Source organism: Globicephala melas, chromosome 1 (genome assembly GCF_963455315.2).
Source record: "Globicephala melas chromosome 1, mGloMel1.2, whole genome shotgun sequence".
Classification (NCBI taxonomy): domain Eukaryota; kingdom Metazoa; phylum Chordata; class Mammalia; order Artiodactyla; family Delphinidae; genus Globicephala; species Globicephala melas.
The window spans coordinates 67,981,178-67,993,789 of NC_083314.1; the positions used below are offsets into that span (position 1 = coordinate 67,981,178).

Genomic DNA, 12,612 nt, shown 5'->3' on the forward strand with positions numbered 1-12,612 from the left:
CAGTTTTGTTGAGATATGGTTGACATACAGCACTGTATAAGTTTAAGGTGTACCACGTGATGACGATATATATATATATGTATCACTATATATATATTATATATATATATTTATTATATATGTCTATATAGTGACATATTTATATTTCACTGTATATATGTGTGTTTATATATATACACTGCAAAACGATTACCACAATAAGTTGTTAACATCCATCATCTCATAGATCCAAAAAGAAAAAGAAAAAAACGATTTGTTCCTTGTGAAGAGAACTTTTAGGATCTACTCTTTTAGCAGTTTTCAAATATACAGCAGTGTGAGCTGCAGTCATCCTGTTGTACATGTCTTGATTCCCATTCAACTACTGCTACCTGTATTGATTAATATGAAGCTAGAAACTCAAAGTAGGTTTGGCCTGGAAGACTTGTGAATAAACCCAAAGACTAGAATTCAGAGAGCAGAGTATCCCCCGAGGAGAGATTTTACACGTTGAAGCCATTCAAGTAAGACATTAGAGGCACAGCACATCCTTTCCTCCTGGAAAACGAGAGCCAGGAGAGAACAGGGATTCGGAGAATGTGGCATGTGTGAGACAAACTTCAACGACCTCACAGTTTTGTCCAAGACCAGCTCTGCTTATCTACTTCTAAGCATCAGGTTTGTGCTTTGTTTAAAGAATCCTACATTTTCTTAAGTTAGGAACTGTGCAATAGTGAGTGAGAAATGAAGAAAGACACTGATTGAGCCAGAGAGATAACAGGAATTTCCTCAGGATGGACAATATCTTAGCAGCTAGGCTAGACTGATATAAAAAAAGAAAGAAAATATCCATAGCTAATAGTTCCTTATGATGGAACTAGGAAAAAGGAGGACATTCTAATTGTTACTAGTTCAGAGATGGAGACACACCCAGACAGAAATACCAGAAGAAAAAGTAATACTACTAATAAACATATTTTTAGCACCTATGTGTGTCAGGCATTATTCTAAGATTTTTGGCTTTTTTTAAAATTGATATATAGTTGATTTACATATGATATTAATTTCAGGTGTACAGCAGTGATTCAAAAATCTTATCGGTTGTACTCCATTGAAAGTTATTATAAAATATTGGCTATATTCCCTGTTAACTGTTCTAAGTATTAATGCATTTAATCCCCCCCTACAACCCTATGAGGTAGGTGTTAGTATTATCTCCATTTTATAGGTGAGGAAACTGAGGCATAGAGAGATTAAGCAATTTATCCAAGGTCACAAAGCTAGTAAATAGTTGTAGTATAATGGGGAATGTATATCTGGTCTCTGTCCCTGGTTCCTGACACAGAGCTCCGAAAACCCTTGTAACTTCCTACGTGATAAGAGTGACAGGAGTATCTTTAGTCTGTGGGCCCCTTGATATCTTCAGGATGGGGGCTGGTCAGAGAACGACCAAACCTTGTTGAGAAACTTGAAGCTTTCAGTCCCACCTCCCAACCTCCAAGTAGGAGGAAGGGCTGGAGATTGAGAAAATCACCATTGGCTAATGATTTAATCAATTGCATGCATGAAATGATACTGCCATGAACACCTCCAAGCCACGGCACCCACATGCTGGGAGGGTAGGACACCCCAGCTCCATGGAGAGAGAGGATTCTGCACTCAGGACCCTGTCAGACCTTGCGTTATGTACCTCTGCATCTGGGTGATCATCTGTATATCCTTTATAATAAACCAGTAAGTATAAGCACATCAGCTTCCTGAGTTCTGTGAGTCGCTCTAGCAAATGATCAAATCTGAGATGGGGGTTGTGGGAACTCCCGATTTATAACCGGTCAGTCGGAAGGATGGGTGACCTGATACTTGCAGCTGGCATCTGAAGGGAGGGTAGTCTTGTGGGACTGAGCCCTTAAGCCTGTGTTGTTTGATGCTAAATCTGGGTAGCTGTTGTCAGAGTTGAGTCGAATTGCAGGACACCTAGTTGGTGTTGGAATGTTGGAGAATTGGGGTTGGTATGAGACAAAAACCTCTCATGTAGTGTCAGAAAGAACCTGACAGTAGCAGAGCTGAGATTCAAGTCTATGTGGTCTGGCTTTTAAGATCTCAGTGAGCAAACTACATGTATCCCTCACATCAAAGGCTCCAGGAAAGATCCTCTGAATGCAGCAGACGGGGGGTGGGTAATGAAAGCAATTGGAGATGCTCCCATGGATGACTTTAAAGGTCTCACTAGGGGACTTCCCTGGAGGTCCAGGGGTTAAGATTCTGTGCTTCCACTGCAGGGGGCGGGGGTTCGATCCCTGGTCAGGGAACTAAGATCCCGCATGCCATGTGGTGCAGCCAAAAAACATAAACAAACAAAGAAACAAACACATAAATAAATAAAATAAAGGTCTCACTAGATGATATAAGAAAATGTGGACAGGGCTTCCCTGATGGTGCAGTGGTTGAGAGTCCGCCTGCCGATGCAGGGGACACGGGTTCGTGCCCCGGTCCGGGAAGATCCCACATGCCGCGGAGCGGCTGGGCCCGTGAGCCATGGCCGCTGAGCCTGTGCATCCAGAGCCTGTGCTCCGCAGCGGGAGAGGCCACAACAGTGAGAGGCCCGCGTACCGCAAAAAAAAAAAAAAGAAAAGAAAAGAAAATGTGGACACATTTGAAGTGGAAAATTGAGAAGATCCTGGTAAAATACTTCAAGAATTATTACTGAATTCCAGCACAGCAGTTATTGTGTAGAGGGACTCAGACATGTCCTGTGTTATGAAGCTGCTCTATGGAGATGGTGCTCTACGGGAGGACTGGGGAGGGCAGGAACACACCTGTTGGGAAAACAATACCTGAGTGGGGGATTGGAAGACACCTCTTGTGGAGCCTGACTCCACTTAAGGGATTAAAGCTAGCAGGATGTATCTGAACAATGGAAGCCTTGGACAGATCCAGAACATTGGAAACAATTTTCAAAATAGAGTTTAGAAAAGTGTGTTAGGAGAACATATGTCTGGGACCAGCAACAAAGAGAGGGAGCTGTCCACAAGACAGAGAAGGGATGTGACTGGGGAAAGGGTGGGTTACACCATTTTCAACTTTGTTGGCTCTGCTTAAAAGGAGTTGGGGAACAATAGGAGAGAGAAACGTTAGGGTGAACATCAAAGAGATTGCAGAAAGGAATGTTTCTGCTGATACGGAAGCAGCACCAGACACTCAAGGCCTAGGACTCCAAGGCAGAAGGAAGGAGAGGCTTTGTGGGCAGAGGTGATAGAGGGACATCACCTCTGTTGCCGGCATCGTGCAATGTCAACCTAAGCTTGGGCTTAGCAACTGGACACCAAGTCCAGTGGAGACAAGAGTGGGTCACAAGCTGGAGAAGTTCGAGAAGGAAGAGAATTCACAGTGATACAGGCTAAATGTATCTGGGATTAGGAACACGAGGCTTAAAGGAAAATGGAAATTGCGATTCACCTTAAATATGTAAACGGATACCAGGAGGGAAGAAGGGGGCCTCAGGTAGCCTGTGGTGGGAGGGGGCCCATTTCACATTTTTGAATTTTTCACAAAGACATGAATTTTTCAAAGGTCACTCTCTGAGAGAGGAGGCAGAATGCATAGGTTGGATTGTTTGCCCCAGGATACAGGAAGAAGAGAGCAAAATTAACCTCTTGTTGGTGGCTTTTTCTCAACACCGCAGTTGATACTAGTCAACTGGCATGGTAAAGACTGAAGCAAAGATTTCCTTTTTACTTTTTTGTGTGTTTTCTCTCTTTCCTGCGCCCTCCCTGTATTATCAAATCCCTGATCCAGTCATTCATTAGCAATAGTCATGTGGTACCAGGATCTGGGTTCTGGGAACTTAATTTTGCTCTAGTAGTCTGGGCTTTGCTTGTGTTTTCTAAATTCTCTGAGAGGAAGCTGATCCTGGGATGTGGTTCATAAGCTTCCTGAGTGACTTTTTAGGAAAAGTGGGGTGCCAGAGAAATTCAAGTCTGGATTGATGAACTTTGGAGGAACTGAAACAGCTACCCCCATTCCAGTAGAAGGGACCTCTGCTGCTGCTATAGAAGGAAGAGGGCCTTGCCTCTACCTCTGGCGATGGAGTGCGCTTTCTGGCTGATGACGAATGAGCACAGTAGGAGATCAGGAAAGGCAGAGCCGTAGACTAGCATTCCTTAGAACTTTTAGGTTATGAGAGAAGGAGATTTTATTTTAAACTTTAATTTCTCTCTGGATATATATTAATGGGAGATTTATATTCACATGTACTGTAGCACTTGGTGCCTTTTATGCTGTCCAGAGGTGCTCACTGTCAATGCTGGTGAGCTACCCTGGACAGTACGGCTGGTTATCATGGGAGAGAGGGAATGTGGGCTTGGAGTGTCCCCTGGACATAATGAATGGACCCTATGATCTATCCAGAGGAATCTAGAAGCGTGAGCTAAGCTCTTTTGTATGGATCCCAGGTGGATAACAAGGACAAACATGTGGCCCTTTACCACTCCTCTTCCCGACCCACACACTGCCCAGGGTGCCCTCGGAAGCCTGCCCAAGGCTAGAAGCCATAGACTGTGTCTCACTGTGTCTGACTGACCCAGACAGTAAATCCATTGCTCTCTTTATTTGTACACTGTTGGAGCTTTTCTGCAAGGCGTGAGAGTAGAACCCCCAGAGCGTAGCCTCAGTCCTCTCCCCGGGCCTCTGGTGCAGAGATCCAGGGTAGAACACCTTCCTCGGCTCACCCACTAAATGATTTCATACGACTGAACGCTTGCGCCATCCTCCATGCTGAATATTTCCAGAAGGGAGGCGATATTTTGGATAACAAAGGGTGGTCGAAACACTGGGATTTTACTTTTTGTTTTAAGTGGGGAAGGTTGTGATAGTCTATAAGGATAGGCAGGTAGAACTCTATGTTGGGGGAGGGGAGTGCTGAGCATATCCGATTTTGTGATTTGAAAGCTTTAGACCACTATGCTTTGAAGTGACTGCTGGCCACCAGACTTGACCCTTCTAGACATCAGTAAACATGGGAATGACTTCCTGACGGAGGGAACAGGCTGCCTTGAGGGATGGCAGCTCTCCCCTCAATATGACCACAGGCTGAGCGCCCAGTCATGAGTTTAGACAACAACAAAATTTGGAGACTGATGGGGGGGCAGTATGGGGTGGATCAGTTCTGGCCCCTTTGTGATACCCCTTTCTGGATCTTCCCTACTGAAGAGTGGCAAAGCCAAGTCTGGGATGTTACTGGAACTGTTTTTACTGGAAGAGTGTCCAGTGCAGCGAAACTGCCATGCGGGCTCGTTTTCGCCCTCACTAATCCTTTTGATCACTAGGTGTGATACAGATGGCCAACTACTCAAGGAGTTATTGTGTGCTGTTGTTGCCAGGAAGTAGCCGCCTAGCCAGGGACCACTTTTCCATCCTCCTGCCCCACCCCCCACCCCTCACATTTAGGAATACGAATATAAGGGAGGTCTTGGTTAAGGTTTTCAAGAAATGGTGAGCCTTCTACACACACTTTCCCTCCTGCAGGCCAGATGTGGAGGACTACACATTCCTGCAGGGTGAAGGAGCGTGATGCCCGAATCACCGCATGGAGACGAGGTATCCTGACCAGGAACATTTGCCAGAGGCTATTACCATTATAAGTGAGAAGTAGACTCGTACTGTATTTGAGGCACTATACATTTTGCTCTATTTGTTACAACAGTTTAGTACCACTCTAAGTAATAAACTAAGTGGCTGAGTTAGGTCCACAATTTTCCAGGCAACGGAAAAAGGAAGTGGTCTGAAACTGCCTTGCGTACCCAAACTCCCATAAATGTGCTCCCTTGTTCAGATGTGAAGACGGAAGGCAAGACCTCCATCTTGGCTCCTGGAAGTGCTCTCCAAATCAATATTGGCAAGTTAGTCTTATACTTTTGAGTCCATTGGACCCTTAGCTAGTCCCTTCATAAGAATAATAATTTGATCCCTGATGACTCTCCATTCCTTTGATCATGATCATTAGAATCATGATAGAGACGAAAGAGTGAGTGACCGGTGTTTTCAATACAGACCGGCCTCGCTGTGGGGCTCTGGGCGAAGCCTCCTGAGAGCTAAGGTGTGAGAATGAGAAAATGATGCATGTGATGCCCCTAGAGGAACAATATGCAGAATGGCAGACAAGCGGCTCCACCCCACTCCATGCATGGGAGAGGGTGTTAAGGGCTGGGATGCAGAATTAGCTGTTGAAGGCTGAAGTGGTGGTCCAGCCAGAACACTCTGAGACATCAAACTCTGTAACAGACCACAACCCCAAAGGTCGGGGCTCAGTGCGGGCACAGACAAACCACTGGGAGAGACACACGGGATGGAAGACATAACACACGGTAGGCGTGGACATCTAGTGGAGTGGCATCTAGCTAGCATACTTCTGAGAGCCTACAATTGGGTAGTGTTTCTAACCTAGATTCCTTCCCCTGAAGCATCTCTTGGCTACCACAATTTTCCTTATGACCAGATCACAGCAGACAAAGACAAGGAAAGGAGAACCACTGGGCGAACAGCTGTGACTCAGAAACTTAGAATTTATTCTGGAACATCACCCTGATATTTTAACCGGTGCTTGGTGGATGGGAGCTAATCACAGACAAGCAGACAAGATGGGGTGCTCTGCCCTCCTACAGCACAGCTAATATTTGCACATAAAAGATCCTTCTTTCGGGCTTCCCTGGTGGCGCAGTTGTTGAGAGTCCGCCTGCCGATGCAGCGGACACGTGTTTGTGTCCCGGTCCGGGAAGATCCCACATGCCGCGGAGCGGCTGGGCCCGTGAGCCATGGCTGCTGAGCCTGCGCGTCCGGAGCCTGTGCTCCGCAACGGGAGAGGCCACAACAGTGAGAGGCCCGCGTACCGCAAAAAAAAAGATCCTTCTTTCCCTCTCTCCCTCCCTCCCTTCCTTCTTACTTCGGGGTAAGTGACGCAAGGTCATTTGCCCCACTGTCAATGTAGACTTTAAAATGATGAGGGTCACAGTTTAAAGCCACACTAACCCACGTCTTACTTTGGGGAAAGACAAGTTTCCAGCAGGTATAAATTTACACAAAATACAAGTATGCTTTTTTGCAACAAAAGAAACTATTTATTTGGAATATGCATTACCAGTACAAATTAGGAGACTGTAAAACCTACACCGTGTTAGTATCATTAGAGAACACAAAATTTCAGTTGGAATCAAAAGGGACAGAAGCCTGTGCTCTCACAGAAGCAGGAAAGCTTAAACTTTCAAAACCAAAACAGAGCAGAGCTTTGCAGGTTTATACTCTGAATAATAAGAACAGGGGAGGGGGAGCGGGAGAATAAAACCAAAAACCAAAGGAAAGCACTTCAAAATAGTTGAAAACGCCAAAGGAAAGAAAAGAAGTAAAAAGAGAGAAAAGGGGGAAAACATTGGATGTTTTATTAATTTTAACAAAAGGAAAAAAAAGTTTACAAAAAAATAAAAGATTCCAGAAAGCTTTGAGCTAGGGATTGAAACCATAAAGGTGATGTGAAAAGCTTGTCATTATTTTGTTATGACTTAAAAACAAGAGTGCAAGCGTTTGGGTAGAAACACTTCCTAAAGTGTTCTTAACTCTTCTTGCTTGGGTTCTTGCTGCTTTCTGAATGCTTAATCATTTGTTGAATGAAAAACATTTAAATTAAGCTTCCTCCAGATAATATTGCTTTCTTTTCTCCCCTAACTTAACAAAAACATCCCAAATCAAGCCAGTTTGACAGCTGCCTAAATCAGAGGTTCATACGAGGCGCACTGCCAATGAATCAGGTGTACCTGCTCAGCACTGTAACAACAGCACTGAGTCTGGCTCAAAAGATCAGTAGGCCAAATGACTCTAGGACGGCTTCCTGGATCTGGTCTACTCAGCCAGCGGTGCACAGCCCACCAGGATCTCCTGTGGGATTCTACTGGAAGAAAAAAGTCCTCTCTAGCTGGAAAGAGTCGTGGAACGTTGTTATTAATCAGGAAGAAAGAAAAGAAAGCATTTTATTGTGTCATTCACAACCAACCAAGGCAAAAACCTTTCCCTACAGCACAAGAAGGTCCCCTGGACCAATTCCTTGAATTGTTAAAGGGCTAAAAAGAAAACTCAAGTCCTTGCCTTTGTTTTTCTCAGGGATTGCAAGAGTGCCACACACTCCAAAAACTGCAGGTGAAAAAATATGAATCATGGTGGGCTTGATCTTTGAAGTCAACTAATTCTGAAACAAACGGAAGTACAAGGAAACAGCCTATTCTACAAATGTCATCTTTTCACATCACCTCAAATACATATTTAAGGAATAAAAACAGCAAGACCATAATCCTGACAATTAAAAAAAGCCCCCCCATAAACAAACCAAAAATAACACAAAACAAAACATAGTTTCTTTTTTTATATTTTAAAGAGCAGAAGAAAGAAAAGAAAAGAATTTATTTCTGGGTCTCGAAGTTAATAAACATAATAACGTGTTAGGCTGTACCTATTATGCTCACTATTCCAACCTTTTTTTTTTTTTTTTTTTTTAGTTTACAAAATGAATTACTGTCACTTTTAAACATTGTGAAACAGGAAATGGATGTGCACAACTCGACACTTTTCTAGCATTCTTGAACTAATTCACAAATGCAAGAAAATAAAAGAAAAATGGGGGAAATGGTGAATGTAGGTAGTTCGGTGTTAAAAACTAATGCAGGAATGATGTGCATTGTCACAGAAAGAAGAGGGGAAATCCCCCATCCTGTTTTGCGTGCTATGAGGGTCATTTTTAAAATTTTTATTATAAACACTATTAAATTCAGACCGCTTTTTTGGTTTTTTTTCTTTATCTGAATATACAAGAACATTCATTATCAAATGTTCATCATCAATACTACAAAGAACGAGACACGAGTCGCAAGAAACAATGGAAAATGTTAATAAAGCTGAAAGAATCGTTGAGTATTTTTTTGTGTTTTTTTAAGTTTTTTTTTTTAAATTTGAGTTTCTGTAGTTTCATCTTTTTTTGGTATCGAAGTCAGGTTTTTCTGGGCAGAAAAATAAAACTCAGAAGGAAAGAGGGGCAGGGAAGATATGTGAGAGAAAAGGCAAACGGTAAATAAAGAACTACCACCACAGCAAAATGAAAAATAAATGGAAAGGTGTCACTTGGCAAAAGTACCGCACAGGAGTCAATTCCAAGCCAGGGGGAGGAGTCAGGGATGAAAAGGAGGATGTGATGAAGAGTTACAAGGTGGGCAAACCCTAGGGCTGGTATCATTTCTCAGGGGAAATCTGCCAGGGAAAATGGAGCGCTCCCACTTCCATCAGAAAATGAAGGCGTCTTGGGGCACATTTTGGTATCTGTAGGATTGACCTAATACGAATTCCCAGGGAGCTGTATTTCCAGAGGCACGCTACTTTCCATCCCCAACCTTCCGCTGCCAGCGTTCTCATGCTTCGCTTAATGCAAAGAGATGTGGTGGCCGCCACGTTGGATGTGATCGTAGGCGAGGAGGGGAAGTCGTGGGAAAGGTACTGGATGCGAAGAGCACTGCATGAAGTGCTAGGTGGGGAAGATGCTGTGAGAGGTGATCAGTGCAAACTACTGCAGGGAGAGAGACTGCTTGTGCAAAGGTAGCACTGCTCTGATCTATTTCATCAACTTAAAACGGCAATCATTCAACCCAAATCTGGAATCATTCTTCCTGTTTCCAAGAGAACCCTTTTGTGTCCCTTTTGTACTTTGCCCCTAATCAGGGGGAGGCGATCCCACCATATTCCTCTGTGGGTAGTTTCAATAGATCCCTGCCACTCAGACAAAGTTCTCCACTGGTTTTAATCACTGTAGAATGGTCACAGGATGGCTCCTTCCAGGAATCCTCTTTATCAAGCCCTGCTCTGATTACGGCACTGGTTAGAAGAGAGTCTTTCTACTGACCTCAGTCATCCAGGCATAATGCCACCTTGCCAACTATTTACTTTTTGCATTTCCTTCAAATACACATACCTTCTAGTTCCTTAGGTTAACCCCCCGCCTCCCAACAGCCACACACAGGAACATTTTCGAATCATTACTGAAGCGTCATGCAGAATGTCCATGACCTTGTTAGCTGGCCACTCTCACCCCTCAGGGTCTTATACCTCTCCCGGAGGCCGCTCAAACATAGCAGATGTGACAGGGACTAAGGTGTTACAAGGCCACATACTGGATTCAAGTACAAGCTTAGAGAACCACGTCCCATTTTTTCCAATTTAGAGACATCTCTATTCTAAGAAACCAAGCAGACCAAAACAAACAGAAGGAACAACACTAACCCTTCTCTTTGTCATCAGGCTGATGACCTCAGGGGACTAATGTTAACCAGAAGTTAGAACAGGAAAACCATTTACTGCCCCCATGTGGCATGAACCAGTTTATCTTAGGGATGCTTCTTCCCCTGACTTCACAATTACAGATTGGATATGAATGAAATCAACTTCTTCGGCCTCTCACACGCCTCTTGGTGAGCCAGGCGTAACAACCCCCATTTTACAGATGAAGAAAATGAGGCACCACCTCCCACTTAGTCAAGTGACAGAGCTGCCATGTTTATTGCCGGCACAGTTGGCTATGAAGAATGTGAGCACAGGCGACATGAGGACAGCTTTCTAGTACCTACTCTGCACTCTCAGATACTACCAGGGAATAAAAATCATGGATGATTTCACTGAAAGCATGACCTCCCTGCTCTCCATCACTCTCAGGTCTTCAAAGTAAGCAAGCAAAAATTTTGCCCAAGCCATGTTCTTATACGTCTTTCTCCTCCAGGACGAGAATGTTGGAGCCATATAACCCTTTGGATAATTAATACAATGTCCCTAACATAAACACAAAAACAAAACAGAACCAAATCCATTGTAGGCTTTGTAAGTACTGTGTGTGACTCCCTGAGAGCTCCAGAGGTGGTGAGAACAGGATTAGTTTGTACTGGAAACCTGGGCTTCATCACGATCGAGTCCTGTGTATGTCGTTCTGGTGTGTGCACGCTGGGGGCCTGGAAGCCCCAGGCACACGCTGCTTCTCTGTGTCAGTGACCTTCACTCAGAGTTGTTAATTCCCTCTCTTGGGCTCACAAGGTATAATGCTATGGTTACTAATATAGGTATCTGAATGTGGCACGTGCCTGATTTGGGGCAAGTGTAATGTGTGAGGCTGTGCACATGCCTACGTTTGTATGCTTGTGTGTGTGTGTGTGTGTGTGTGTGAGAGAGAGAGAGAGAGAGAGAGAGAGAGAGAGAGAGATAAAGGGGATAGGTAAAGGGTTGCAGGATAAGAACCTTCTACTCCTTAGTGATGCATTCACCACCATGCCTAACTCAGACCTGGTTTTGCAGTAGATTCTGAACACCATTTACTGCACAGTCTCCAGAGACTGTCCCTCTGAAACCAAGAGCTGTTATTGGGAAGATGCAAAAGCCTCTAGGAATTCTGCCCTTGTTCCTTGAGGCTTCTCTTGCTGCCTGACTTCCTGCTGGGAACCAAGCTAGCAGAGGTGAACCCAGAAACTGTGGCACTTGTAGAAGCCCAGCAAAGGCAGCCCCCAAAGAATACCTGGGGCTGAGAAGGAAGAGGAGGAATTGTATTCTAATCAGAATCGCCCCCGGGGAGGTTAGAGCAAGAGGAGGTAGGGCGGCCTGGAATGAGTAGGGCAATGTGGCGTATTCCTGCTAAGAGGTAGTGAGAGTAACGAGAGAAACAGAGAAGGACTGCCTGTTAACAGAGGGAGCAAGGGATCCCAGGGAGGTAAGTCTGGCCCCTCAAACCACCAGCATGAAAACATACCAACACTTTTATTATTTTCTTTGTATTTTTTTTCCTCTTTAAATTCCTCTAATTGTTGAAAATATCCTTCAGGGATGTAATAGAGGGCAGGGACCCAGGGAGTCTAGGACAGAGGGAAAGGGGCAGGGAAGATGATGGACACCAGGCTGACAGCTGGAGGCAGGGAAGGGTGGCTTCTACCCAGAAAAAAAGGGAAGAGAGTATAAAGAAGTGTCCAGATTGGCTGAAACAGCATCCCAAAGAAGAGAAGAGAAGGAGACTCTTATTGTGTGTGCTGATTGCTTCGACCTCCAGTCTGACCGCTTCAGCGTTGAGAAACCCTCCCTCCTGGCCCGGCCCCGACTGGAGCACAGGGTCAGCCGGGATGCGACTGCTGGGAGATCAGTTGGAGGTATCAGAGTGAACACTGCCAGGGCCTTCTGTAGGGGAGGTCACTGATGAAGGGGTAGTAGCATCCTGCCAACCTCCATTAGCCTAGAAGGGAAAAAGGGAGAGAAGTCAGTCCTCTGAGATCGGGTGGCCGTTCTGAGCAGACAATGACAATAAGGCAACTTGGGTAAAGGGCCGAGCACAGTGCCTGGCCCACGGGAACACTCATCCAAGGGGCGGCTAAGACTGTGGTCGATAATGCCCACCTCCCCCACCCTCAGATGAGTTTGGCTCTTCCCAGCGAGCCTCTGGACACAGTACTAGCACCTCTCCCTTCTCACAGGCTTTGTAATTCAGTCCAAGCCACCAGATGATTGTTCTGTGTGCTCTAGGATGACGGCAGCTGTCCCTGCAGGCCAAGGGACCGAGTTCTAGCTCCGACCCTGGCAACA

At 44.9% G+C, this 12,612-nt stretch overlaps 1 protein-coding gene across 4 annotated transcripts in view; it reads right to left on the bottom strand.

The window, feature by feature from the left end:
* PBX1 (PBX homeobox 1) overlaps window positions 1–12,612 on the bottom strand; it is a 318,246-nt gene that overhangs the window by 28,515 nt on the left and 277,119 nt on the right. For 2 of the 4 annotated variants that reach the window (XM_030848237.3, XM_060297025.1), the window contains one exon: window positions 7,389–12,265. The exons of the other annotated variants lie outside the window; for them this stretch is intronic. Coding sequence is in view for 1 of the 2 variants with exons in the window: in XM_060297025.1 (XP_060153008.1) it covers window positions 12,173–12,265 (93 nt within the window). In the remaining variant the exon portion in view is untranslated. Of the gene's footprint in view, window positions 1–7,388; window positions 12,266–12,612 lie in introns of those variants that run through there. 4 annotated transcript variants of the gene reach the window in all.